The sequence below is a fragment of the Lolium rigidum genome, chromosome 4, assembly GCF_022539505.1.
Source record: "Lolium rigidum isolate FL_2022 chromosome 4, APGP_CSIRO_Lrig_0.1, whole genome shotgun sequence".
In the NCBI taxonomy this organism is placed as follows: Eukaryota; Viridiplantae; Streptophyta; class Magnoliopsida; order Poales; family Poaceae; genus Lolium; species Lolium rigidum.
Genome location: NC_061511.1, coordinates 56127907 through 56153726, shown reverse-complemented (window position 1 = coordinate 56153726; position 25820 = coordinate 56127907). Strand labels below are relative to the sequence as shown.

Sequence of the window (25820 nt, the reverse complement as noted above, 5' to 3'; positions counted from 1 at the left end):
TGAGCGACCCGAAACGGAGCCGAAACGGAGTGCGACCGTTGGGCGAGGTGGGCGGCAGCATCGTGGGTCTGCGCGATCCGCAACTAGGACCCGCGTTGTTGGGCGAGGTGCAGCTGACCCGCGCAGCTGACCCGCGCGCGTCATCGTTGGGCGAGGTGCAGCTGACCCGCGCGCGTCATCTCCCACACGCTGACCCGGAACGTGGCGCACGACCACGCGTCATCCACCGCAACTGTTTTTGCCAGAGGAAGGCAAAGAAAGGGGGGGCTCAATCGGCGAGAGGTCGCGGTTGGCGAACATGGCGGGGCTCTCGGCGACCATCATGCCGGTGTTGGGGTCGCGCACGCCCCTCCTCATCCCCTTGCAGGCGTGCCCGTCGCGGAGGCATGCGGCGATGGTGGCCCAGTACTGCTGGTCCGCGACGCGGTTCCTGAGCCAGCCGTTGTAGTCGGAGAGCTGGTACTCGAGGAAGCGGCGGTTCATGACCACCTGCCCCTCCCCGCGGTCGGTGACGGCGAAGGCGAAGACGATGAAGAAGAGCAGCGCGACGACGACGAAGAACATGGCGAAGAGGTAGATGCGGAGCAGCCAGGTCTGGCGGTAGCAGGCGCCGGCGAAGCCCATGAGCGAGACGACCATGACGGCGAGGCCGATGACGATGATGGGCCACTGCAGGAAGCGGATGCAGTCCGTGGAGTTGGCCCGGGACGCCAGCCAGATGCCGCCGCCCAGCACCGGGATGGACGCCAGGAAGGTGATGAAGTTCACGATCCCCAGCATGCTCGTGCCCCCGCGCATCATCTTGGCGAGTGAGCGAGTCCGGCCGCGAAGGAAGATTTCTTCTTCCTCCTCCTCTGGTTCTTGGTTCTGCTTCTCTCCGGTTCTTGCTTGCTTGGTGTGTGTGTGCGTGGGAGAGAGAAAGAAATCAGAAATGGGAGAGAGGCGATTGGGCTTGCCTTTAGCGAGCTCAAGAGCAGAGCGGAAGCAGGGAGAGTGTGCACGTCACGTGTATACGGTATCCAAAATAATATCCGCGTATTTGCTCGGTTGCTTTCGTTGCTATACGGCTTGGCGACTCTAGTCTACTGTCTACGTCTGCATTAGCCTCCTAATCTAATCTACAGTAACAATAATCTAAACGAGTTTGGTTTGCCAACAGCATAGCCTTACTAACTCTAATTTTAAAGATAGTTGGTTCTTTCTATTCAGCATTAAGATGATTGCACGGCTCTATGATTGCCCCGGAGCTTCAATTTGAAAACCGGCTCGAAACTTCAGGATCTTGTATGGTATTCGACAACGACAATAGATGGGCTATCTAGGTGACAATTTTGTCGATTTTCGGTAGAGAAGAACACATGTTGAAGAAATATGATGGTCGGCGATGACAAGATGGGCTGACCCATCGCTTGCACGAAGCAAACACGACAATCCACTAGTGGAAAACGGGGCAATAGCCCCGGTCCATTTGGGCCTTTAGACCCGGTTCCCGAACCGGGACCAACTAGGCGGGACTCAGAGCAGTACTTTGAGTCCCGGTTCAAAGTTAAACCGGGCCTAAAGGCCTCAACACGTGGTGCGACCAGGGAGCTCGCGCTGGAAGGGCTTTGGTCCCGGTTCGTGGTACGAACCGGGCCTATGTTTCTCGCCGCGGCGAGAATTGCTATTTCTCCGCCGCGGCACAGATTTGGGCTGTACCAGCGTTTCTCGCCGCGGCGGAGAAACGATCTGTTTCCCTTGCCGCGGCGAGTTTCAGCAATGCATATATATATCATTCAAGAAACCACAAAAAATCGTCATGAATATATATAGACATCGTCAACAGTGAGACGACATAGTCAACACGAGTACACGTAATGCATGCATATTTACAATACAACTTTTCCCGAACGAATATCCTCCGCCGTCACGATCTTCCGATAGTGCTCTCCACCTGGGGTAAGGACCTCGGTAATAAAGAATCCCGCGATTTCCTCTTGAATTGCTTTTATTTGATCCGTTGTTATGAGAGTGTCCCGCGAGGCGTGTCATCTATATTTAAAAAAGGAGATCAATATATGAATGGAACTCAATACAATAGATGGTACTAATTAAGATTAATTGTGAAAATTTGTTATCGTACACGAGTGTGGTGTATTTGGGGATCCCCACCCTTGGGACAGGCCATGTCACGCATGAAGGTGCGGACGTAGTATCCACATAAGTTATTCCCTTGTTCCTGCCTCATACACTTTACGAAAAAATAGTTCGATCAAACTAATAATCAAGCATCGTATTGAAAGTAAATATCATATATAAAGTTTCACGGACATAGCTATATATATAGTACTACTTACAGGGTAATCTCTAAATGTAAGCTCCGGTTTCCACCATTCACCCGGAACAGTATTGATGAACCGTTTCCAAGCCCTGCCCGGCAAAAAATAATGAGTAAATGAGTAATTGATTAGTTGATGATATCTTCGAATTAGAGCAGATGAAGATGCCAATACGAAATTGATTGAAACTACCTCTGGAGGATGGCAGCCATGTCCGCCCATTCCGCATATTCCGTACGTTTCGAGTCCATGACGTTTACGACTCCAAGGTGAAGATCAATGATTAGGAGAATAAAATGGAAACTGCACAAGCATAGCTCAATGATTACGAGAATAAAGTGGAAGGTGCACAAGCATAATGTATGTTATATATAACACTCACTTGAAGTTGTAGGGAAAGAATATATCCTCTTTGTCTGCTTGCTTCTCTAAAAACATTACGATGTTGTCCTCTGTGTTCTTGGCGAAGTCTCGAACCGTAACTTCATGAACTGTGTTTGGGTCTATGAACCCCAGCGGTAGGAGCTTGCCTCTTTTGTATTCCAGCTTCTTCATTCTGCATAATTAAATGTATAGCGTACACAAAGAATATAATGAGGATAATTGTTAGTGCAAATGAATGAGCTACAAACTTAATTACACAAATAAATCACTTACGAGCAGTAGCAAGCGATGACGACTTTGTCGAGGGCGTCTTGATTGAATAACCGAAACAGGTTCGCATAACTCAATGTTTATCTCGTCTTCCCCCGGAAGTAATGCTCATCTCTAAGATACACCGTGATGTAGGTTTCACTTCTTCGACAGAGCTTTCGGGTACCAGTCATGCAACCTTCGCATCCGAGTCCCTAGACGCGCGAGCTCGCCGGGTTTGACGAGATCTTTTCCGTATCTATACGTGTTTACCACTTGAGCCGTTGGATAGTAATCTTCGTACTCAACCGATGCTCCCCGAGCTCTAGCCGCCCGTTCGATCATCGATGCCGTCTCCGGATCATGATATGGCTCCACGATGAAGTGGGGTGCGGCCTGAATGTCCTGCTTGTCCAAGCCGGGCGACTTTTTTGCTTCTTTGCTCGCTCTAGAGGACTGTCCAAGAGAGCGGTCATAATCAGCTCTCGGCTCAGGTCTCTTCATTCTCGTCTCGGCAAAGTGCTTCACCGTCCGCGGTCGAATAAACACCTTCTTCGGCGCAAGAAACGCCTTTTGCTCTTCGGTCTGCTCATGTGGTAACAACTGCGGAGTCCGTGCCCTCATTGGAGTTGATGATCTCTTCGGAGCTGTAGGAGGTGCCGCGGACAGCTTCCTCTTTTGCTTAAGTGGAGGCGGCGGAGTCTCCGACGAGGAGGAGGAGGAGGCGGCGGAGTATTTTCACGCGGAGCGGACGGGTCATGGATAGGGGAATCATCATCGCGCACGGGAGAATCATCACGCGGAGGAGACTCGGGTGGCGGAGGAGGCGGAGGTGGCATGCTTGTTGGCTTCTCACCTGGAAACACAATGTTCTCCTTCCGCCATTGCACGGTGGTTCTACGGGCTTCTCCCGGTTCTTTGATTTCCCCATCTTCACCTGCGGGGTGCTCAAGCACCAACCCCTCATAAGCTGTCATCACTTCATCCACCATCACAACGAGCAAAGTCGTCTTGGACCGAACGGCAATGGTAAGACCTTGTAGGTAAGAGGATGCCGACCGCCGCCTTGAAGGATAGGTTGAAAACTTTAACATGCAGCTCACAAGGACGGCTCTCAGTGAGATCATCCACGGGGGGGTAGCGAGGAGGCTCGACCACCTGGTCATCATCATCATCATCATTATCCACCTGCTGAGAGGAAGCCACGCTGCTTTTCCGGTGTGGTTGAGATTGCAGCGGGGCGATGGCATTGAGCAATGCAGGATCTACAGCCTGCCCCTGAGCCATCTGAGATGTAAGTACTTGGGTTACCATGGTTAATTGGGCTTGCATGGTGCTCATACCCTCCTCTAAGTTAGCCAGGCGGTCTGTTTCCCTTGCCTTCCTCCTCTCATGGCTTTTATCGGGAAATCTCTTCCTTTCCGCAGGAAAGCCATACTTCCACGGAACGGAGCCTCGCTGTGCCTCGTGTTCGTCCACCGTGTTCTTTGTTCCCAAGGGCGCGTGTCGGCTCATCGTTCTCTCTTTCGGGCTGGAACAACCCCGCCTCCACGTCCCTATGTGCTTTTTCCAGGGCATCAATGGGAACCTTCGGATGAGCTTTCTTATAGATGCACTTCCCTGTTTCCGGATCCAACGTTCCCCCAATCCCGTAGAACCACTCCTTGCACCGTTCGATCCAACCGTGTGTCCCTAATCTGATCCCTTTATCGGTCGGTTCCGCCTCAGCTGCCTGCCACTTAGGACGGTTAGCCACCGTATCCACCTGGACCCGGAATTTGGTGATATAGCTTCAACGCAGCATTTGCCTTATTTATTTCCGACCTTCTCTTAAATTCTTCGACTCCGTGCTTGTACTTCACGAATTCTTCCCGGTGAGTTTTTACCTTCTCATTGTCCGGAGTCTTCTTTATCTTGATAAGGCGGCGCAATCTTTTCTTGTGGCTCTTGAATAGTTCGGCCATCTTCTTCTTGCCAAACTCGCGGAGGGCCTGCTCCATCTTGGCCTTTTCAGCGTCACCCCCTCTTCGGGTACTATGTTGAAATGTGACATGAGCTTGTCCATAATGCTGTTTTTGGCTACATCATCGATATAAAGACCTTGACCTTCTTCCTCTGCAGACAGCACTAGTCCCTTCGGCTTGTGCCATTCTCGAACGGTGATCGGGACGTGGTCCCGAACAAGCACTCCGCATTGAGCTATAAATGCCTTTGCACCTTTCTCTGGAGCAATCGGTTTACCATCCTTTTCGATGTGGGTGATGTCGTGCCTAACACCGTCATCCAACTTTTTGGCCGGGCCTCGCTTCCTCGACTTTACAGAAGAAGTGCTCGATCCGGAGGGCTAAAAAAGAAATAGTTCATAGTCAGTACAATTTAATTAGTTAATGCATCTAGTCGATCAACAGCGGCTTAATTAGTTTATATACCTCGGTGATAACTACAGTTCGGGAGCCATTATGATGATCTTGTTCCTCATCGGCGCCACTAGGATCTTCTTCCTCAATATTCTCCGCTCCCTCACCGGAGTCATTCAAATAAGTTGCGGTGACATCGTCACCGCCATCATCTGGAATAACGTCGTCGTCGCGATCATCCGGAGTACCGTTTGCTATGAGTTCCTCCATGAAATTTTCTTGAATTTCATCTCTCTCCATGCTTTCTCCAACGACCTGCAAGCTATACATAGGAACCATCATATGATCAAATTAAGGATAATGCGGAAAACTGAAAATGGAGTTACATATGTGTAGTTCTTAACTAAGGATCGATAATATAGTGCTGAAAGCAGATATCTGCAGATTACATGCATACATAGATATCGGGTTCATGTTTATTTAACCCTAATACATATCAATCACTACTACAACCACTCAACCGCGCAGACCGGGTCCTAGAGGGCGCCGACCGGGTCCCGAGCCGCGGCGGGTGTGCCCCCAAAGCCACGGAACAACAACGGGAGCATAGCTAACATGAGATCCCCGCATAACGCTCCATCCGGTCCTATACATGTTGTCTAACGCGTACATGTAACGGCGAACGTGCTCGTCCTCCGCCGCAATGCGCTGAGCTACCTCCTCCGGCGGGGCCGGCTCCCTCTGAAACGACCGTGGCCATAAGACCTCCACCAAAGAATATCCGGGTCGACAACGGGACCCGGATTCCGCACCAAGGTGCGCGACCCGGAAGCTAAGACCTCCCAGTGCCACCCCGGCGGAGCCCAGTCCCGGACCTCCCCCATCTGCTGCATCTCGTCTAGAAGAGTCAGACCACGGCCCGCCGGCTGTCGCTGTCGCGGCATCGTAGCTACGAAAACAAATCATATATATATGTACCAACGTTAACATACATTAAAAAATAACTTCACTACTTAGTCGGCGCCGGCACTACCGTTTGGGGGGCGCCGGCACTACATACTTTATTTTGGGCCGGGCGCGGTGGCACTACATACTTACTAACTAACACTAACACTAACTAACTAATTTTTCACTAACACTAACTCTAACACTAACTTTTTCACTAACACTAACACTAACTTTTTCACTAACACTAACACTAACAAACTAACTAATTTTCTAACACTAACACTAACACTAATTAACAAACTAACACTAACAAACTAACTAATTTTCTATCTAACACTAACTTTTTCACTAACACTAACACTAACAAACTAACTAATTTTTTATCTAACACTAACACTATTTTTTTATCTAACTAATCTAACATATATTAATCTAACATATATTAATCTAACTAATCAAACTAACTATTTTTGTACTAAACTAATTAATCTAACATATATAAAAACAAAAATCTAAAAATCTTAAAACTTAAAAAAAAAATGGTGGCCGGCTCACCTTGGCGCCGCGGCGGAGTGGAGGCGCGCGGCGGGCGGCACGGCGGACGGCGGCGGGCCGGCGGCGGTCGGGCGGACGGCGGCGGACGGCGGCGGGCGGACGGCGCGCGGCGGGCGGACGGCGCGCGGGACAGCAGCCGCGGGCGCGCGGGCGTGGCGGTGGGCGGCGGCGCGGTGGGCGGACGGCGGACGGCGCGCGTGGACGGCGGCGGCGACGGCGAGCGGTGGGCGGCGGCGCGGTGGGCGGCGGTCGCGGGCGGGGCAGCCTCGGCGGCGTCGTTCCGTCGTCTCCGCGCGATTGATCTCCGCGCGGAGACGAAGTGTCAGTTATATACCCCCCCTTTGGACCCGGTGCGTGTTACAAACCGGGTCCAAAGGCCCCCCTTTGGACCCGGTTTGTAATACAAACCGGGACTAAAGCCATTTTTGTTGCGTTTTCGCTGCGCGACGCAAAAAAGGCCTTTAGTCCCGGTTTGTATTACAAACCGGGTCCAAAGGCCAATTTTTTTAAAAAATTTCATTCCCGCCTTATTTCAAATCAAAAAAAACACGCGCCGCCACCGCCACCGCCGTGTACTGGCCACCGCCACCGCCGCCGCCGCGTACTGGCCACCACCGCCGCCGCCATGTACTGGCCACCGCCGCCATGCCACACGTGTCCACCGCCGCCTCCGCCATGCCACACGTGTCCACCGCCGCCTCCGCCATGTACTGGCCACCGCCGCCACCGCCACCGCCGTGCACTGGCCACCGCCACCGCCGCCGCCGCCATGTACTGGCCACCGCCACCGCTGCCGCCGCCATGTACTGGCCACCGCCGTGTACTGGCCACCGCCGCCGCCGCCACCGCCACCGCCGTGTACTGCCCACCACCGCCACCGCCACACGTGTCCCTTCCCCGTGCCACGTGTCGCCGCCGCTTCCACGTGCCTCGCCCCGCCGCCACCGCCGTGCGCCGCGTAGATCCCGCTTCCCCGTGCCACGCCCCGCCGCTTCCCCGCGCCACCTGTCGCCGCCGCTTCCACGTGCCACGCCCCGCCGCTTCCCCGCGCCACCTGTCGCCAAACTTGCCGCGTCGCTGTGCTATAAAGCGCCGCGTGCGCGCGGAACCACACGTCGCCGTCGCCTCCGTTCATTCGTCGCCGGGATGCCGCCGCGCCGTCGCGGCTCGTCCGGTTCCGTGGCGTCCGAGCGCGGCCGAACGGTAGGTTCTACGCCGAGATGCGTGCCGGTGGCTTCCGGCTCACCCTCGGCACGTACAACACCCCGGAGCTGGCGGCGCGCGCTTACGACGCGGCCGCATGGCGAGTTCGGTCGCGCCACCACAGCCGACGGCCGGCCTCGTTGAAGTTCGAAGGAGGCGGGCCGCCGTCCTCGTGCCTGGCGAGCGCCCTCTCACGCCGATTGATGAAGAAGCTCTCCCAAGTCGGGCTGTAGTCGGGATGCCACTGGGGATTCCTCCGCTGCTCTGGCGTGAGCTCGAAGTAGTAGTGGTTCGTGATGGCCATCTCGCGCGCCACACCTAGAGGGACAGGAGGGACCGGTACCCCTCCGACGCTCAGCAACCAGCCGGTAGGGACGCGGTAGCCCGGCGGGCAGGGGTAGTTCGACGCGCAAAGCGCCTCCGCCTCCCGGAGGGTTAGAGATACGATGGAAGCCATGTGACCTGGTGATGAGGTTTGCGGATATGAGTCTAGATGTGATATGTAAATGGAGGCCAAGCCAACATATATATAGTGAAAAAATGGCGGGAGGACGGAGGCGGGAAGCGGTGGAAAGCGCGGGAAGAAAAATAGGCGGGAACGCGGTGGCGCCAAAAACTGTCGGTGGGATAAGGACGTGTGGGTAACCTTTAGTCCCGGCTGGTGGGTACAACCGGGACTAAAGATCATTTTTTTGTCATCTAACAAAACTGTCGGTGGGATAAAGACGTGTGGGTAACCTTTAGTCCCGGCTGGTGGGTACAACCGGGACTAAAGATCCTTTTTTGTCATCTAACAAAGCTGTCGGTGGGATAAGGACGTGTGGGTAACCTTTAGTCCCGGCTGGTGGGTACAACCGGGACTAAAGATGTCGGCAGGATAAGAACGCATGGGTGGACGCACCTGCTCGATGAGATAAAGCATGTAGCGCACGACGCCCGTCGAGTAGAAGCGGTGCTGTGCCTATAAAAGGAGCATCGATACGGCTTGCCAAGCGGATCAACAAGCCAAGCGGAGATTCATTCCCATGGATTGGAAAATCTCCCGTGGTGCAGCTTCTCGAAGATGTTGTTGGTGCACACGCCCTACGGCATCTTCGGAAGCTGCGCCTCGGAATTTTTCCCTGCAAGCCCGTGAACCACTACATCTCCTCTAACAGTGTTGGGGAAAGGGTTGGGAAATCTCCCGTGGCGCAACTTCTCGAAGATGTCGTTGGTGCACAAGCCTTACGGCATCTTCGGAAGTTGCTCCTCGGAATTTTTTCCTGCAAGCCCCGGAACGACTACATCTCCTCTAATAGTGTTGGGGAAAGGGTTGGGAAATCTCCCGTGGCGCAGTTTCTCGAAGATGTTGTTGGTGCACATGCCCTACGGCATCTTCGGAAACTGCGCCTCGGAATTTTTCCCCTGCAAACCCGTGAACGACTACATCTCCTCTATATACATGGTACAAAAAGCCAACCACATCTCCACTTTTCATATCTTACATACAGTTAAATGATTACACAAAAATAAATGGGAAATTGATTGCCATGTTGAGATACTCATTTGTGCCATGGAGCATCTTCATCATTTAATCTTCTTCGGCCTTAACCATGGAGCATCTTCATCATTTAACTTGATGCTTGGATCAATGTTCACTCGAAGGGTGGAATTTCATCAAACTTATTATAATCTTCCGACATGTCTGTCTTGTCCTCCACTCCCACGATGTTTCTTTTTCCGTAAAGAACTATGTGGCGCTTTGGCTCATCGTTTGATGTATTTGTTTCCTTATGTTTCCTTTTTCTTGGTTTGCTAGACATATCCTTCACATAGAAAACCTGGGCCACATCCTTGGCTAGGACGAATGGTTCGTCTCTATACCCAAGATTGTTGAGATCCACTGTTGTCATTCCATACAACTTGTCTACCCGAACCCCGCCTCCTGTTTTGTTGACCCATTTGCACCTAAACAAAGGGACCTTAAAAGAAGGTCCATACTCAAGTTCCCGGATATCCTCTATGTAACCATAATATGTGTCATTTGGGCCTTCATTCATTATTGCATCAAAGCGGACACCACTGTTTTGGTTGGTGCTCTTTTTATCTTGGGCGATCGTGTAAAATGTATTCCCATTTATCTCGTACCCTTGGAAAGTCACTACGGTCGAAGATGGTGTCCGGGCCGGCAAGTACAGCTGATCTTCAATATCTTCGTTATTCGGGAGATGTTTTTGCAACCAACCGCCGAAAGTCGACATGTGTTCACGTCTAATCCAATCGTTCGACCGCCCGGGTTCCGGGAGCGTAGAAAGTTCTTGTGGTCACCGATATACGGAGCCACCATGGTGGAACTTTGTAGAACTGTGTAGTGTGCTTGAGTCAAAGAAATCCCGTCCCTACATATCATTGATTTCCTTCCTAGCGTGCCTTTTCCACTTAGTCTCCCTTCATGCCGCGATTCAGGAACACCAATCGGCTTAAGGTCGGGAATAAAGTCAACACGAGAATTCAATGACCTCCTCTGTTCCATAGCCCTTGGAGATGCTTCCTTCCGGCCTAGCACGGTTATGAACATATTTCTTCAAGACTCCCATGAACCTCTCGAAGGGGAACATATTGTGTAGAAACACAGGACCGAGAATGGAAATCTCATCGACCGGGTGAACGAGGAGATGTGTCATAATATTGAAGAAGGATGGTGGGAACACCAGCTCAAAACTAACGAGACATTGGACCACATCATTCCGCAACCTCGGTAGAATTTCCGGGTTTATTACCTTCGAGAAATTGCATTGAGGAATGCACATAGCTTCACAATGGGCAGTCGAACATTTTCCGGTAGAAGCCCCCTCAATGCAATCGGAAGCAACTGTGTCATTATCACGTGACAGTCATGAGACTTCAGGTTCTGGAATGTTTTCTTTTCCATATTTATTATTCCCTTTATATTGGAGGAGAAGCCAGACGGGACCTTGATACTGCTAAGACATTCAAAAAATATCTCCTTCTCTGCTTTTGTAAGAGCGTAGCTGGATAAATGACGTCCTTTAACTCTCTCATGCAGATTTTTGGGGTCTTTCCAACGTTGCTTGGTCCTCCCGTGCTTCGGTGTATCTTTTGTCTTCCCGTACATGCCCGGAAAGCCTAGCAGGTTCACGCAAAGATTCTTCGTCACGTGCATCACATCGATTGAAGAGCGGACTTCTAAGACTTTCCAATATTCTAGCTCCCAAAAAATAGATTTCTTCTTCCACATGGGCGCGTGTCCGGCAGCGTCATTCGGAACGGACCGTCCGCCGGGACCCTTTCCAAATATTACATCTAGATCCTTGACCATACCAAATATATCAACACCATCACGATGGGGAGGCTTCCTCCGGTGATCAGCCTCACCGTCGTAATGCTTTCCTTTCTTTCTTACGGGATGGGTAATCCTAAGAAATCGACGATGCCCCGTGTACACGACCTTCTGACCTTTTTCCAAATAATCACCTTCGAGCTCATGTAAACAGTGTGTGCATGCATTGTATCCCTTGTTTGACTGTCCTGAAATGTTACCAAGAGCAGGCCAGTCATTGATGGTTACGAAAAGCATCGCTCTTAGGTCAAATTCCTCCCGCTTGTGCTCGTCCCACACACGTACACCTGCTAGGGACCACAGCTGTAGAAGTTCTTCGACTAATGGCTTCAGGTACACATCAATGTCGTTCCCGGGTTGCTTCGGGCCTTGTATGAGCACTCGGCATCATAATGAACTTCCGCTTCATGCACAACCAAGGAGGAAGGTTATATATACAAAGAGTCACGGGCCAGGTGCTATGGCTGCAGCTCTGCTCTCCAAAAGGATTCATGCCATCTGTACTTAGACCAAACCTTAAGTTCCTTGCATCCTGTGCAAAGTTTGGGAACTCTCTATCGATTTTTCTCCATTGGGATCCATCAGCGGGGTGCCTCAACATCACGTCTTTCTTACGGTCTTCTTTGTGCCATCGCAACAACCTAGCGTGCTCTTTATTCCTGAACAAGCGTTTCAGCCGTGGTATTATAGGAGCATACCACATAACCTTGGCAGGAACCCTCTTCTTGGGGCGCTCGCCCTCAACATCACCAGGGTCATCTCGTCCGATCTTATACCGCAATGCGAGTGCACACCGGACATGCATCCAAATTCTCGTACTCACCGCAGTAGAGGATGCAGTCATTAATGCATGCATGTATCTTTTGCACATCTAATCCTAGAGGGCGAGACAATCTTCTTCGCTTCGTACGTATCGGCGGGCAATTCGTTACCCCTTGGAAGCTTCCTCTTAATTATTGTTAGCAACTTTCCAAATCCCGAGTCGGTGACACCGTTCTCCGCCTTCCATTGCAACAATTCCGAGTGTGCTGCCTAGCTTTTTATGGCCATCTTCGCAAGTTGGGTATAACAATTTGTTGTGATCTTCTATCATCTTGTCGAAGGCCAACCTTTCCTTTTCAGTTTCACATTCTCTCCTTGCATCAGCAATGGCCCGGCCAAGATCATCATCAGCAGGCTCATCTCGGTGCCTCTTGATCTTCTACTTCATTGTCTTCATTGCCTTCTGCAGTATCATCGTATTCAGGGAAATTGGGATAACCGTCATCATCCTCTTCCTCTTCTTCATTGTCTTCCATCATAACCCCTCTTTCTCCGTGCTTGGTCCAACAATAGTAACTCGGGCATGAAACCGGATCGCAGAAGGTGGCTGTGAATGAGACTCGAGTGAGCGTAATTTACGATATTCTTGCAGTCCACACATGGACAATACATGAAGCCACCATGTTTGTTTGCCTTCGCCACGGCCATAAAATTATCCAGGCCCGCAGATGAACTCGTCAAACCGTCGGTCAATGTACATCCATTGCCGATTCATCCGCATGATATAATTAAGCTGATCAAAACCATTACGGAACATCACGATGTATATATACACATGCATTTTATCAATTGCAGATGAAAAGGATAAAGTTGTTAACCTCGATGAAGAAGAAAAAAGCAAGTTAAGTGTGGTTTGATTTGTGTAAACTCAAGTGGCAAATCCTCTTAAGCATTTCATCGAACACCTCTTGTGCATGTGAAGAAGAGAGGAGAGCAATACACCCCTCTTGTGAAGAAAGTGAAAAAATGGCTAAGTGTGGCTCACACTTGGGCAGGGGCAAGGTTATGTAGCCCAGAGGCGGGGCCTTTGGACCCGGTTTGTATTACAAACCGGGACTAAAGGGTTCCCCACGACTGACACGGCCTGCCGCGCCCTGCGGTGGACCCTTTAGTCCCGGTTTGTAATACAAACCGGGTCCAAAGGCCACTACCGGACAAGCTCCAGCGGGTGGGGTCGTCCTGGGCAGAAACGAACCGGGACCAATGCCCCCATTGGACCCGGTTTGGTTCTGGGACATTTGCTTGGGTCCAAAGGCCTCTTCTCCACTAGTGATCGCAACATATACCCTTAACAAAACCCGAATTTCAACGGTGATTTTGTCTCTAAGATCCAAAAGAAAAATAATAGTTCGAAAGGAGAAAACTTATCAGCATCATCTACCCTTAATATGGATCCGATGGTTCCTCCCGTCCACCTCCAGCGGCACTTATCTCGTCGCTCCTACGCGGTATTGTGTCAAATAAGAAAAATATTTGCTCTCATTCCATTACGATGGTTCAGTTACCGATGAGCGTGTGAGTTTTGGTCCTACCAGTCTTCATGGAGTACGGGATGATTCTTGTTCATATTTGTCGGAGCGATTCCATGGACAATGCGAGATGCAAATTTGTTTGCTTCAATAAAAGCCTTTCTTCCGAGCCTTTGCAAGAAAATATACGTTGTTCAAAAGATATTTCTCTAAGAGACACGTGGATGATGCATCTGCATACATCCGCTCCTTTTGCAAACCTCAAATATCAGGCAGATCAAATGGAGCAACGTAGTGCACGATTTCAGCAGTGAAACAGGGTGTATGCATGCACCTGATTGCTGAACAGGAAATAATGGGCAACTGATTGCTACAGCCTCTTGCAGGTTGCTTCCAAAATCTGTTTCCGAAACGAACCCACCAGCTTCTCAAAGCGGGCGTTTCGTGGCGTGAATGCCGGTTTGCTTCATTTATGCACATCAACCATTTCAGGTCCATTGCATGTGCATCCCATAATTCCTTGATTTTCCCTTGCATGGACACGCTTGGATGCTATATGTGGGTAGGAAATGATGAATCATGGATTATTTAGTTGGTTCACCTGGAAATGATGACGAGGTACAACTATGCTTACAACTAGTGGAGATGCACGTGCGATGGAGTGGCCATACACAGTTGGCCCATTTGATGTTAAAATTGCAATATGTGCTTTTTTCGATGGGTACTTCTATGAGTTCATTTTGTAAACACATCGTCCGCTTGAAGTCGGTCATCTTTTTCATCAATGCCAAAGATTATCTTCTGAATACATAATCAATTACTTAGGGATGTTGATTTAATATCGATATTAGTTTTTTTTCATAAATTTAGCATAAGTTAGAAATATTTTACTCAGACAAGAGTAAGTGGTCGTGCATATAAATATACTGAGTAATATTTTGCATACACCAACACCATTGCTTGATGGAAAGCACCTTGGTGACTTGCATGCACATAGCCCTATCAAAAATCGGACCATCCACCTGATAAACATAGACCATGAACAAATTAGTGTTGACCTGAGTAAGGGTTTGCCTATGCCTACTTGACCAGAAATTCTTATTCGACTTTCGCAATGTTTTCCATGCAGATATATAAAGCTCACTATCTTGTACTACCTCCATTCCAATAAATAAGTAGTATAAATTTAGTCAAAAGTTAAACATTGCTAAGTTTGACTAAATATAGAGAAAAAATATTAATATCTATAAAATTAAATAAATGCATTATGAAATGTTATTTATGGAGAATCTATTGATACTAATTTTCTATTAAATATGATCATATGTTTATCTAAAATATTGGTCAATCTTAGAAGTTGTTAACATTTTATTAAATTCATACGTCTTATTTAGAAGGAGTACTTATTTGCTCACTTCGCGCAAAAGGCTGAGAGAACTGGCTAAATCTTATGTCTCGGCCGACTTAATAAAATTGTTTATATATGTCTAAATATTTTAATTGTGTTATACTGATTTGTTCGTCTATTGCAAGAAAACTTAGCGTTAGTTCTTAGAGCTTGTAAAATGTGGACCCTTGCACAGTTGCACTGGTCTCAATATCGAATGTGCAATTTATCGTGCCAGCCAATTAATAAAAATTTCTCAGGCGACACTAATAATTGCATAACCACACAAAAATAGCCCATACATGCGATGAAATAAGACTTTCAAGATAATGATGCAACGATATGCATTATTTTCCAGGTCAGATATGTGCTTACTGTTAGTTACTACATTTACACTTATGAGGTAACTTGAGTGTAGATATCATGGGCACAACGTGGGACAAAGGCCGTCTTATGTGGCAGAGTACATCCGTGTGACGAAATGACAAAGTAATGGGCCATTGATGGTGGGTCCATGAAGTTTTGTTCTTTCTTTTCTGCCAAAAAAGAAATATCCACCTGCCTGATCTTTTATAGCATGTGAGTCACACGGATGAGAAGGACACACGTCGCTTTGGCCTTTGGATTTCAGAGCGGGACGGATGAAAATAAAGAAGTTTGCCCTGTAATCCACAATCAGGACAAGGCTGATGACAGTTGCAGGGCCTAACACGATCGTCGAGTCTCACTGTCATGTGGATCTTTTATAGCGGTAGTAGGTATACCAGGGACAGTGATCAGATAATGCTCTGTATTGTCACGACTTTTTTTTTTAAAGAATAGCCAACCTAAACAGTAAAATGTGTTTAGGTATATAAGTAACTAGACCATATCTAACTAAACCTGCCGCATTGTCCACTTAATTAAGCTCAAAATAATGAAGGTGCATGGTGGATTTCTCAAGTAATCAAAATACGTTCTAGTTAGTTTTTCTGTTCTCTCTCTCGTGAGCGGCAAAAATAAATCAGATGAAAAGATTTCTTGAAAGCAAGATGTGCCTCATGAAATCTTATCTTTTAAACATAAGGCACAAAGTTCCTAGCTTTAGATTAATAAAGCCACGCGGCCAGGATATAATGGTGTTGAAAAATAGCTTACAACTCACACACGCACTAGAAAAATGAAGACAAACAAGAAACTAGCTGAGGCCCATGAAGCGATTGTACCAAGGGAGGCGAGTTATCGTTTTTATTAGGTACAAACAAGAGAGGGACCCATGCCCCCTCGCCCTGGCTCGAATGGCGCCATGCCATCGTCAATGGAGACACGCTCATGCCGATCAGAGAAGGGACCAGGAACCAGACTGCCAAGCTAGCTAGCAGTAGAGCCCAACCATTTGCTGCACTAAGCTTGCCTTGAGAAGCCTTGCCATCGACCACGGATCCAGGCACGAAGAGACTAAGCTGCGGGGCGAGGACACTGATGTGAAGGTTCTTTGTAGAAGAACGGTGATGCCACAACCGAGCCTCTGAACAACACCTGCTGGGGATAAGCACCGTCCTCCCGGCTTCGTGACACATCGCACCAGAGAGAGTGACACTAGGGTTCATCATCAGCACCACAACCTTGACAACGACATCGGCACCTGCCACCTGAAATAGCACCAACCCACACCCTCAACTCACCAAAAGGGACACCTTCATGAAGGTGACGACGCCCGGAGAGTTGCTACCGCCCAATCCTAGAGATTTGAGATTTCTCCCAGTATCAAGATGGGGGAGGAAGGGCAAGATACCTCGACGAAGCTACAAGGAAGAGCGCGGCTCACTCACAAGCGTCACCACCATCGCTAGCTAGGGATTTGTCTCGGTATCAGGTCCACCTCCAGGTTCCAGCCCGACACTAGGTTTGACGGACGGAGGCCACCAGATATCAACATTGGTAGGGTGGGGCGTTCTAGACGAGGGGAAAACGCCATCCTTCATATCGGGAATGGGGCACCGAAGCCGCAAGCCCGCACCACAACCAACACCCTCCATTTCCCAGTCGTTGACACAACCGAGGAGGAGGACACGCGTCGCGTGTGCAGCACGCCGTAGACCCCGCGCGCGCCGCCACACCACCGAGCCTGCCGCGATTAGAGGGTGCACCAGAGCAAGCAACACGGTGAGAACTTCGTTGCTACCTTCATCAGCAACCGTGCAGTCCTGGGCGCCTCCTCGGGTAGCAGCAATGAGGGAGGAGGGGCAGCGACGCTAGGGTTTCGTCGCCACCCGTGTCACCCTAGAGGAGAGCGACGCTGGGGGCGAACCGATCACCTTCAGCGGTTATCTTAGGCTGACCTTGAAAACAAGGGTATCTATTTCCCTCTCGATTGGTCTTCACTACAAGTTAACGAGGTATATAGTTTATCACAATAGAATTCTCAAATTGATGAAGAGTGAAGTATGTATAGCTGCCAAATACATACTTTTTCTCAAAGTTGGTTGAATTTGAATGAGTTTGACTCATGATAAAAGTTACACGTACGCTTGTTCATGGATAGAGGGAGCTGTTGTGAAAATGATACTCCAGTGCTGAAAATGATGAAGTGCTAGGATAAATTACCCTGACGAGGTGTGTTCTGATGTGCCCCACTCCCACAACTAATTTCAAAGATGTAAATTAGTCCGCGAAAAAAAATCCAAAAATCGTAGCCTCTATAGGATAAAACTGGGAGAGGGGACACTGACGTTTTGCTTGGCCGCGCGTAACTAGCAATCAGCAGTTGTGCAGTTGTTGGGCAACCAACCATGAGCTATTGAGCTAGCCGTTAGCCGTACTACGTGCCGACATGGACCACCAATGGACGCGCGTGCCGTCCCTATAGCGACACGGCGACCCGCCTACCTCATCCTCGCCAGCTACGTGTCGCAGTGCCTGTCGTGCCACGTCTGCCGACCCAAGCGGTAGCATGGATAATCACGGTTTGACCTGGGAGAGTAGAACGCGAGGTGAGGTTTATCCTAGAGCCCACACGCGCGTGTGGACGACTAGTACCGCACGGAGCATGCACCTATCCATTTCGTTATGTGTACCATGTCGACGCCACAAAGCAGAACGAGATCGATGGCTCACTCACTGGCTTTCGTCGTACGGCGACATTGCTACCTGTGGCACACTGTTAAAACAAATTCGAGGTTTATACTACCTCCGTTTCAAGAAATAAAGCGTCCTTGTTTTACGTGTTTTTTATTTGATTAAGAATTATTTTAAATAAATAAATATTGTTAATATGAAATTAGTATCATTGAAAAGTCTTTTCAATACGAATCTAACGATTTTAATTACGACGACACTGAAGCATGATTTTCATGGGATTCACATGTGCAGAAAATGGTTGGAGGACCAGACACTTGGACGCGATGAAGACTTTGCTTTACATGTTGTTGTTCAACATGGCTTGCGGGACGTTCCCAACGGTACCGGACAAGAGTGCGATATAAATATATTGTTTTTCGAAGGAAAAAAAAACTAAGACACAACGTAATTGGAGTACTTAGCAATGCGCCTCGAGTCTTGAGCCTTGATATAAAGAATACTTTGTTGGTGGTGCATCTTGAGCCGAGTCGTGATTTTCAGGGTGAAAATTTAAGTTGTGGACTTTATATATTGAGTATACTAGAAATAATCTTGTTGAAGGCATTGTCTTAGAATCATGTCTTTTTTAATCTAAAGTGAAAATCTAAGATCATCGATCGGGTGACGCTTGTGCATTGTTCCGTGCGTGCTTTTGTAGTTCAGGTGTCGGCTTTTATAGTGGTTAGAGTGCTACTGCTACGGATGATTGATTATGTGGCAGATTTTGTCTACTGCTGTGTTTGGATGCACACAATTTGATCTTGGAATTGAATTGGGCAAAGATTCCAAATCCAAGATGGAAATGAATTAGACTAAAATTCCAAATCTGTTGTTTGGGTGTGCTTAGAATTTGCCTTTGGAATCAAATGGTGATACAAATTCCTAATCCTGTTTGGACTGCACTATGGAAATGAATTTGTGGAATCAGGGGCCCTGCAACTCCGCCGCTCTCCTCTCCTGTAACCGGTGCCGCCGAGGCAGCGGGCCCGTGCCCCAACCACCGCCGCTGGGGGGCCTGCAACTTCGTCGTCCTCCTCTCCTGCAACCGGCGCCGCCGAGGCCACGGGCCCGTGCCCCAACCACTGCCGCCGGGGGCCCTGCAACCGCCGCCATCCTCCTCTGCAATCGGCACCGCGGGCAGAGACGAGAAGCCCCGACCACTGCCGCCGGGGGCCCTGCAACCGCCGCCGGGAACTTGCCTGGAGGAGATCCGGCCGCCCCGACGCTCCGCCTGGTAGCCGCCACGCCTAGATGTGATTCATACCACCACCGCCTCGATCTCCCGTGGGCAGAGACGAGAAGCTCGAGGGGGAGGGGCGGGATGGGCGAATCGGAGGGCGAAGCTGTGCGCCGCCACCGCTGCCGGAGTCCAGGGAGACGGGAGGGAGGCAGGGCAGCCGGCCAGGTCGCGTGGCGGTGGTCGGAGTCCAGGGAGACGGGGCAGGTCACGTGGCAGTCGCCGGAGTGCAGGAAGACGGGAGAGAGGCGGGGCTGGTCGCGCAGCAGCGGCCGGAGTCCGGGGAGATGGGAGGGAGGTGGAGCAGGTCGCGGGATGGAGAGGGAGGCGTGAGGGAGACGAGACAAGGAGAGAGGGCGCGGGTCGATTCTGAGCCTTTCCGAGGTGGAGACCTCGGAAAGTTTTCTGGCCCGGTTACATAGCACGATTCAGCGCGCGGAATTTACATACGTTTCCACGCGAAAATTCTGAGGGCAAACCAAACGGCGGAATTCACGGAATTTGCCCAAATTCCAATTCCATGCCAACTTTCCATGCATCCAAACACAGCGTTACATGTTTTTATTGGTATAGAGGCAAGTGTTATTGGTATATGTGTGATACTAATAATTCTTTTTTCAAAAAAAAAATTCTTTTTTCAAAAAAAGTAAGATGCAAAGTAGTTGTAATACTCGGTGAGACGTATACCCAACACATTGTTGACAAAAGAGGTGATTGTACATACAGATACAGTGACAGAGTTGACCTACGTGCCGATGGGCTAAAGAAAGAAGCAACGCACGCGGCACCGTCCAATGTTACGGTGAGTAGACATACGGCGAAATTAGCAGACGGTGGGGGAGGACAGAGACAGATTCGACCTGGAGCGCAGCGCAACGGGTAGGGTGCGTGTTGTCGACATGGTCGGCGAGAATCAGCAGCACGTCGTGATTCAGTTCAAGACGTACAGTGGTTTAGGGTTTTGTTTGTTACTCTTTTATTAAGTAGTACTGTTATCGCCATCGAGATTCTTCTCTTTGGCGCAAGTACTACGTGCAGGATGCATGCTTCTTCGCGCGTCGGGATATACTCGAGCGAAGCAAAGCATCTGCCTGTGCGTGCGTGCTACTGACGCGGTGTTGACTGAACAAAGCGCATGCAGCAGAAAGTACAGAGGAAAAGAAATAGCACATGAATGAAGTTTTCTGTAAATTTTTTTACGGGTAAAATAGAAACTTTATTCAACAGGTGAGGTTACAACTCGATCATGGTCCAATAACTGAAGAACACATGAATAAAGTTTTCTGTAAGTTGATATGAGACGAGAGCTAATCTGTTTTCCGAAAGAAATTAAGGGCTAGCTATTGAGAGAGCACGTCTTAGATCTTAGTGGACTTAGGTCCAACTAAATATCAGTCCCGAGAGGTCGTCCATGTCTCATTCAGAACTTAGTTGTAACTTAAGTGCACTCATATGGCAGCATGAATCTCAAATTAAGCAAATTCAAAGGGTCGGCACATTTTTTTTCTGTTACAACTTAGGGTAAGTAGAGAAACCTCAGATGCAACCTATTTATAACTAGGGACATCTTAGTCACAACCCACTTGAAATATCTTTTTTTTTTAACGAGGCAAAAGCTATGCCTTTCATTGATATAGGAGAAAAGAGTTGGCCCGTTTATAAAGAAAACTGGCCAAAAAAACCTTTACAACACGACGCCGCACGCCAGCCCCGAGGTTGCGCTCAACACAGATCGACAACCAACCAGGTCGACACCCTTACAACACGACACCACACGTCAGCTCCGAAGCTGCGCTCCACATGGGTCGACGACCAACCAGGTCGACACAACACCTCAACGCAACAAGCGGAGGCGAAAGACCGGAACCACCGCTCCAACTACCACGTCGGCCCCGAGGCCGCGCCCCACCTGGCCGAAGACGAACCCGCCTCCGCCGAACCAGCAAAACACTCCACGAGACCCTCTGTTCGGTGGACATCCAAGGCGAGGCCCCAAGAGGCAAAGCGGCACAAGAGCGCCGCCCTCGCCCGATCCCGCGAGGGATCTAGGGTTTCCCCTGGAGAGCCCGGGCGGAGATCAAGAAACACCCGCTTCGACGACGTCTTCAAGAAGGAAGCGGCGCCCACTGGCGTCACCGTCGTCGGTCCTGGCCGGCCGCCAAGACAAAGCTTTCGCCCAGTGAAGAGTCTCAAAACCTCGCGCCCGCCCAACAAGGACCGGCACAAACCACCACCTGCATCCGCCGCAACGCGACCCCCGGAGAGCCGCGGCACACACCCCGCCCCGCAGCCTCGAACACTCGTCTTCTTGCAGCATCCTCATGGCCAACCACCAGCCGCCGCCACGCATCCCTCCGGATTAGATGTTAAAATAATCTCTCACACTGAAATAGCCTTATTCACACGAGTAGATGTTCATCAGCAGTGCTAACAGTGCAATCTTAGAAACATGGGATGAAAGTAGAGCATAACCTCTGCGGTTAACTCATGCCTCTCGTGAATCAACATTGGTTTGGTTTTAAGGCACATAAACAAATAAATTTAAAGTCAAGTAGAAAAAACAAGGTAATGAGAAGCAATCTAAGGTTGGATGGTTATGATGGTGGTTATATCTCTCGTCGACAAATGGTGAATTCATCATTTTCAAGATCTAGTCTACTGGCTTAGTCTTTCGGAGGTGCCCACAGAAGTAGGGCGTACGTGTGAACGTTTATATAGGTGAGTGTATGCGCTTGTATATAAGCATCTATGTTTATAATATGTTTCTCAAAAACACAACAGAACAAACATAAAATGGGAATGATGGACTAGCTTGTTATTTTTTTTGAGGGTGGACTAGCTTGTTATTGTTCACCCCACAAATGACAGGTAATGGGCCGCATTCCTCGCCGGTTCGAGGCTGAGCGAACAGAGCCTGCCTGAATTTGAAAAGTCACTTTTTTATATATAACAATTGATCAAAATTTAGAAATTCGACTTTCAGAAAAACTGGAAAGGAGAAGATTCTACCTGCGCCAGAGTCAACCAAGCCTGCTCGGCGCATAGAGAGCCAAGCTGCCATGTGTCCACCGAGCATGGCCCAAGTGTCGCGCCAGCTCCTGCCACGTACATCTCCCTCCGCCCAGTCCATGTCCTACCTGAGCTGGGCTGAGCTCTGTCCATGGCCTCACTCGCCACTTGATCGCCCTCTGTCCATCCGAACAAGCTCTCGTACAGCACCGGTGGCCGCTAGAGAATCAGGAGAAGAAATTGACCTCTGATCGACAAAGAGGCCAGCTAATACAATGGGTTCGGAGACGTTTCTGGAGATCCTGCTGGCCATCCTGCTGCCACCGCTCGGCGTCTTCCTCCGCTTCGGCATCGGCGTAAGCTACCAAACCATCTCAAATATTTCAGGGTGCGTATGTAATGATAGATAGATTGATTTGATGGTCGGTTCATGCATGCCTGCAGGTGGAGTTCTGGATCTCCCTGCTACTCACCCTGCTGGGCTACATCCCCGGCATCATCTACGCCGTCTTCGTCCTTGTTGCATAGCCTTATTAGTTCACAGTTCAGGCTAGCTTGTTTGTTTCCATAGATTCGAGCTTCTGTTAGTTGGTTTGCTCTCTGTGCTTGGATAAGATCGATACCCCGCCTTGCTTGATGTACTCAATGGATGTTATTTAGTCACTGCATGTTTTGGTGCAAGGTTCGTACGTCCCATGCCATGAATAAAACCAGCTAGCTCATGTTTTTGTAGTTGTGGGGTTTCTGATTTGCCATCGATCAGCGCAGTCGATCGCGTCTCGCTCCTCTTATGTATTAGAGGCTGGGAGAAAAAAAAAAGTGATGCCGGAGCTTGCTTTTGCGCTAGTTCGCTTCTGTCGTTTCTGAACAAAAGAATCTCTCTGAAAACTCAAGATTCTCCCGCGAAAATACGTATAGTCGAAAAGTGGCGCATATAGCTCTTCAGGCGTCCATAAAAAAAAACGTCCTCATGTACTGTATATGTGAGACGTGGGAACATATTGTATCAGATTTCTAATGAGACCACATAGAAATGTTTTTATGCCACAGCACTACTAACGCAGCAGTTGAAAACCCACACCACAAAATCGTTCTGCTGTTATCTATTCATTGGCAATTACAGTACTTTCAGAGATTAAAGTTCCTTGACGAACATTGAACTTGATCAGTAAATAGCCATGCTGAAGGTCTCAGCTTGCGATGTGCTTCCCGACGTACATCCTCTTGTTGAGGGAGTAGCCCTGGATCAGGAATCTGTGGAAGCCGTTCACCATCTCCGTCATAGAGTGTGAGATGGTCAGATCGCCGCCATGTCCCGCGATGACGTGGTACCCGCATCATTGGTGGGGAAAGGGCCCGGTGGCAAGGCTTCACCTATCGTCGTCGCTCATGTAAACATGATTGGCTAGGCTTATGGTTACCAGGGAAGAGAGGATAGGATGCCCTAGCCTTCCCTATCACTAATTCACTATCCATCACCTGCAGGTCGTTGCTGTCTCCGCTCGAGCTCTGACGCCCCTATTTATCACCTGCGGTTAATCGAGCCCTCGCCGCTGGGTATTGCTAACCTGAAGACACTTCTCCTCTGTTTCGAGACCATGTCGGTCTGAAGATTAACTTCGACAAAAGTGAGGTTCTGCTGACAGGGGTCGCGGAAGGGGCACGGATTGGGATCGCCCAGCTCCTCAACTGCAAGCTAGGTAGCTTCCCCATGTGCTACTTAGGTTTGCCAGTTAGCGACCGCCCGCTTAGGGTAGCGGACTGGGGCTTCCTCCCGGATAAAGTGGGACACAGGGTGGACCCCTGGCAAGGCCTTTACCTTGCCTCGGCCGGCAGATTGGAGTTGACCAACTCTTGTCTGACTAGCCTACCCTTGTTTGCCATGAGCATGTATTTGCTTCACGATGGCACTCACAAGGCGATGAACAAACACCGCGCTCGCTTCTTTAGGGAAGGAGTTGGTAACCGTAGGAAGTACCATATGGTAGATTGGGCTACAGGCTGTAAGCCCAAAGCGTTCGGCGGTCTGGGGATCCTGAACACCAAACTCATGAACATCTCCTTGATGCTCAAATGGATTTGGAAACTCTACCAGGAGGCGGAGGGTATGTGGGCGGACCTTATCCGGGCCAAATACTTGAGAGGGCGAGACCTGTTCTCGAGGGAGGTCCCTACCAATGGCTCCCAGTTCTGGAACTCCATTCAGAAGATCAAATGGTACTTCAAACTCGGGGCCAAGCACGCGGTGCGCAATGGTAAGCGCACTTACTTCTGGCTGGATTGGTGGACGGGAACAGACACTCTTCATACCCGCTTTCCGCGCCTGTTCAGCTGTTGTATGTCTCCCTTCGCCACTGTTAACGACGCTAGGGTCTTAGACGGTGTGCCTGGGGAGTGGCGGATTGGGTTCCGCCGTCAGCTTGGGATGGCAGAGAGGGTGGAATGGGACGACCTTTGCAGGGAGGTCCATGCCCTTTTCCACTCTACTCAGGAGGATGTGGTCTCTTGGTCTTTGGAGCCCTCTGGTTGCTTCACGACCAACTCGGCCTACCTCCACCTGTCGCGGGGGGCGACAATTACCTACTTCAAGGAAGTCTGGCGTACCCGTGTGCCACCCAGGATCGGAGTCTTCCTTTGGCAGCTGATCCGCAACAGACTACCTTCCTCAGTTCAGGTGGCAAAGAGGCGCGGACCTTCGGGTGGTCTATGCTCGCTCTGCCATGAACCTGAGGATTGTAACCACATATTCTTTCTATGTCCCATGGCTAGATTTATGTGGGCTGGAGTCAGGGAGCTACTCCAGTGTGACTGGAACCCTGCAGGGGCAGGAGAGTTCATCACGTTAGCCAATGGTCTTTCGAGCCCCTTGCGTAGGCTAGTTTGGTTCACCTTTGCGGCCCAATGCTCGACCCTCTGGAAAATTAGAAACAAACTAACTATTGAAGGAAAACTGATTGGCAACCCGCTGATGCTTTCTTTCATATGCTTCTTCACATGCAGCACTGGAGGGTTCTGGTCAGACCGGCGGACCGGGCACTGGTGGACACGGCGGCGGGCGACGTCCGGAGGCTATACACGCGGACTAGAGGCGACAAGACTTCATGATGACGAACCTCTCCGTCCCAGCGCTCTATGTTTTCCGTAGCTATCAGCCCTAATTCTTATGATCCAGGGGGGTCTTCTATCTACTCGTACCATGTTAGATCGGTTGTGTGTTGACTGGATGTTGTAAGACTCTTATCTGTGGTCGCCATGTTGGCTTTATTTATAAAGCTGGGCTTAGACCTTCTCTTTAAAACCTGCGGTTAGGAAAGGGTCAAGCGGGTAGGCCTCCACGACGCGGGTAAGTAACCAATTAAGCTTACGCTTTAGAATAATGCTCCCTCCGTTCACTAATATAGATTTTTTTTAGCTTTTTGTATATTCATCTATTTTTGTACGTA

At 49.7% G+C, this 25820-nt stretch overlaps 2 protein-coding genes and 1 pseudogene across 2 annotated transcripts; 1 reads left to right on the top strand and 2 right to left on the bottom strand.

The window, feature by feature from the left end:
* Positions 1-219: 219 nt before the first annotated feature.
* LOC124647092 (tetraspanin-3-like) lies at positions 220-849 on the bottom strand. The gene has a single exon (XM_047187079.1). The coding sequence runs from the start codon at positions 799-801 to the stop codon at positions 220-222; it is 582 nt and encodes a 193-aa protein (XP_047043035.1). The 5' UTR covers positions 802-849.
* An 8758-nt stretch (positions 850-9607) lies between these two features.
* LOC124708156 lies at positions 9608-12876 on the bottom strand (annotated as a pseudogene).
* Positions 12877-22652: 9776 nt separating this feature from the next.
* On the top strand, positions 22653-22905 carry LOC124649181 (low temperature-induced protein lt101.2-like). The gene is made up of 2 exons (XM_047188845.1): positions 22653-22733; positions 22822-22905. The coding sequence occupies exons 1-2, from the start codon at positions 22653-22655 to the stop codon at positions 22903-22905; spliced, it is 165 nt and encodes a 54-aa protein (XP_047044801.1).
* Positions 22906-25820: the final 2915 nt, after the last annotated feature.

Coding starts and splice junctions, on each gene's coding strand:
- LOC124647092 (XM_047187079.1), bottom strand. CDS start 801: ATGATGCGCGGGGGCACGAGCATGCTGGGGATCGTGAACTTCATCACC.
- LOC124649181 (XM_047188845.1), top strand. CDS start 22,653: ATGGGTTCGGAGACGTTTCTGGAGATCCTGCTGGCCATCCTGCTGCCA. Junction 22,734..22,821: donor TCCTCCGCTTCGGCATCGGC/GTAAGCTACCAA, acceptor GCATGCCTGCAG/GTGGAGTTCTGGATCTCCCT.